This window comes from Chaetura pelagica, unplaced genomic scaffold (genome assembly GCF_000747805.2).
Source record: "Chaetura pelagica isolate M959 unplaced genomic scaffold, ChaPel_1.0 scaffold69, whole genome shotgun sequence".
In the NCBI taxonomy this organism is placed as follows: Eukaryota; Metazoa; Chordata; class Aves; order Apodiformes; family Apodidae; genus Chaetura; species Chaetura pelagica.
Genome location: NW_009970724.1, coordinates 615,026 through 618,194, shown reverse-complemented (window position 1 = coordinate 618,194; position 3,169 = coordinate 615,026). Strand labels below are relative to the sequence as shown.

The 3,169-nt window shown below is 45.0% G+C and overlaps 1 protein-coding gene across 1 annotated transcript in view; it reads left to right on the top strand.

The window, feature by feature from the left end:
- MAST2 (microtubule associated serine/threonine kinase 2) overlaps positions 1-2,888 on the top strand; it is a 96,967-nt gene extending 94,079 nt beyond the window's left edge. Inside the window, 3 exon segments of the mRNA XM_010006549.1 lie at position 1; positions 3-105; positions 808-2,888. The exon segment at position 1 is cut by the window's left edge and continues 108 nt beyond it. Of these exon segments, the coding sequence (XP_010004851.1) occupies position 1; positions 3-105; positions 808-2,888 (2,185 nt within the window).
- Positions 2,889-3,169: the final 281 nt, after the last annotated feature.

Below are 3,169 nucleotides of genomic sequence, written 5' to 3'. Positions count from 1 at the left end.
GCTCTCTGTCTTCTGGAGAAACTGTGCCAGGCTCTCCAACTCACAACCTGTCCCCTCGGTCACCAACACAGAGTTACAGATCCACTCCCGAGTCTGTGCACTCAGGTAAAAACAAAACAAAAAACCCACCCAAAAATCCATACAAAAAGAATAAGAACTTCAAGGACATTTTTGCTTATTGATCATTTTTTGAAGTAAAATACACAGCAGCAGGTTGTAGATCTGTTTGTGAAGTGAAATGACAGCTGTGGTGTTGATTACCCTAAGGATGGATGTATTTTCATCCATTGATTCATTTGAAAATGAAAATCCATATATCCTTTTAAGAATGCATTTGCTGTACTACAGCATCCTTTCATTTTGATACAAATATGTATTGTAAGTCGCAGTGTTTTTGTAGCAGTTTCACACATTTTCTATATTAGTTCAGAGAAAAGGAACCAAAACAGTGTGGCAATGCCATATTTAAAAATTGAATCAGCTGATGGAATAAAAAGATTTGCTGCCTGAGAACAGCATTGAGACACAGTTTTTGGTGTGGTCTCTAAAAACAAGGTTTTTTCTGAAAAATCTTCTTGATAGCAGAGTGTTTTTCACTATGTTCTGGTGGTGTGTGACAATGATGTGGTTTTCCATCAGAAGCCATGCAGGTTTACCTTATGGTGTTACTGCAGGGCTGTGTGGTCACGTGGCATTTAGTCTTGACTTTGCACGTGTTATTTTTCCATACCTTGTTTCAGTGGTCAAATATGTATTAATTTTCTTAGCCATGTTTTTCCCTTTTTTCTTTTTTTCCCCTCTTTTAAGTTGGTGGCAATTCTTCCCAGAGCAGCTCTCCCAGTTCCAGTGTTCCCAATTCTCCAGCCAGCTCTGGACACATCCGACCCAGCTCCCTGCATGGACTAGCACCAAAGCTTCAGAGGCAGTACAGGTCTCCAAGGCGTAAATCTGCGGGGAACATCCCTCTCTCACCACTGGCTCACACTCCCTCACCAACCCCACAGTCCACATCACCCCAGCGCTCCCCGTCTCCTTTACCAGGACACTCAGTTGGCAGCTCCAGTGTTATCCAGTCTTTTCCAGTAAAACTACACTCCTCTCCACCACTGGTGAGACAGATTTCTCGCCCCAAAAGTGCTGAGCCCCCCAGGTCTCCTTTGCTAAAGAGGGTGCAGTCGGCTGAGAAACTGGCTGCCTCGCTGTCCTCTTCTGAGAAGAAGTTGGGGTCCTCACGTAAGCATAGCTTGGATATCTCTCACTCTGAGTTTAAGAAGGAGATGCTCCAGAGGGATCCGAGTCTCCAGAGCTTACAGGAATCTGCAAATGAAACAACAAGTGGCAAACTCGGGCTAGCAGAAAAAGGGATGTTGCAGAAGCCAGGTTCACGGAAGTTGGGTGCTATTCGACAGGACAGGGTGGAGAGGAGGGAGTCTCTGCAAAAGCAAGAGGCCATCAGAGAAGTAGATTCTTCTGAAGATGAAACAGATGATGGTTCAGAAGATAGTCAGGATGGGAGAAGACTGGACAAGCCCCCTGACAGTGGAGACCAAGGCTCGGATTCCTTTAATGAGGATAATAAGTTTTCATCTAAATTGGAAAGCAAGGATAGTATCGAAGATGATGCCTTTCTCCCTGAAGATCCAAAAGCTACAGAAGATTTGCAGAAGGGAAATAATCAACAAGCCAAGCCTGTTTCAGAGCCACTACAAAGCAGCGTGCACCCTTCCCCATCACAGCACCTCCTGAGAACTTCTCCAGAAAAATCAGCTAATTCAGAAAAGCCATTCCCAAGATCAGAAACAACTGCAAAGGAACACAGATTTCCAGAAAGCAAAACTCTTGAGTGTTGTGGTCCAAAAGACAAGTCTTCTGAAGCAATCAAAGACCTAGGGAGAACTACAAGTACTCAAAAAACAATAGACCACACAGAACATGTACAGCACCCATCTATCAAACTCCTGGAACTTGAACAAGAGGACTCTTTAGGGGCCTCATGTGCTAAGCTTGACCAGAAAGACCCTCTGCTGACAGAAACCAGTCAGAAGAAACAGGATTCCAAACCTCAGCTAGCACTTCCTTCATGGTGCACAGCAAGCCTGAGCACTCCTCTCTCAGTAAGCCCCCCAGGTCACAGTGAGAAGAATCTCAAGGAGACATTTCAGCCTGCAGAACAACCCAGCACCTCATTTCTATCTCCTGGAAGCATGAGAGAAATGCCCCAAAAAAGTCCTGGTACTGAAAAGCAGCCCAGCCCATCCCAGGCAGAGAGTGCTGCTTCAACTGCCAGCAAAGCCAGCCCAGCAGGTCCTGTGTCCTCCACGCTCCTTGTTCCCAGTGCTATGGAAAGAGCTCCATCCGTGTCTCAGGTAGTGCCACTAGCTCAGAGTGAGCTAGGCCCTCTGAAGCTCAGCATGTCTGGTTCCAGAGAGGTGGAAAAGAAAGAGGATTTCCCCCACTTGGGTGCCTCCTGTAAAGAAGAGCAAGATTCGAAACAAAAAAGACAAGAACCTTCACAAGCAGGAGCATGTCAAGAGAAAGCCAAACCACCTTGCACAGACACTCTGACCACGAGAAGCAGATCCTGCACAGAGTCATTAAGCTCAGCAAAGCCCTGGGAAGCAACTTGTCCCATGGTGGCAAAAAAGGAGGCACCTTTGTGCAGTGCTAAAGCTTCTGATGTGCTGGGAAGTAGCTGCAAAATCACTCCATCGAAAGAGCTGCCTCATGCTCTTGGACAAGCAGTTCTGAGAGCCTTTCCTCTGCCAGATGGCAGCATGAGGCCCTGTAAAGAAGGGACTGTCACACAAGCAAAAAGCAAAGAGGCTGGAAATCAGTTAAAAATACAAGACTTTCCCCTGTCACATGATGGTGCTGTAAAGAAAACATAGCAGCATCCCTGGGACACGTGGACTGGAGCATTCTACATTCAAAATAGAGACTGCATGTTTGAATTTTGTAATATACACTAATATAAAATAGAACTTGTGTACATCTATTTTTGGGAGGGTTTTTTTCATACTGTTTTTTGTGTTTTTTCATCCTTGCTATTCTATTTTTGTACACAGTAATGCTTGCTGTTTGAGGTCTCTTTAGAACAGGGTATCTTTAAAGCAGGGCTTAAGAAACAGTTTGTTGATTGTTTTTTGTTCCCTTCCAGACCTTTTCTTTT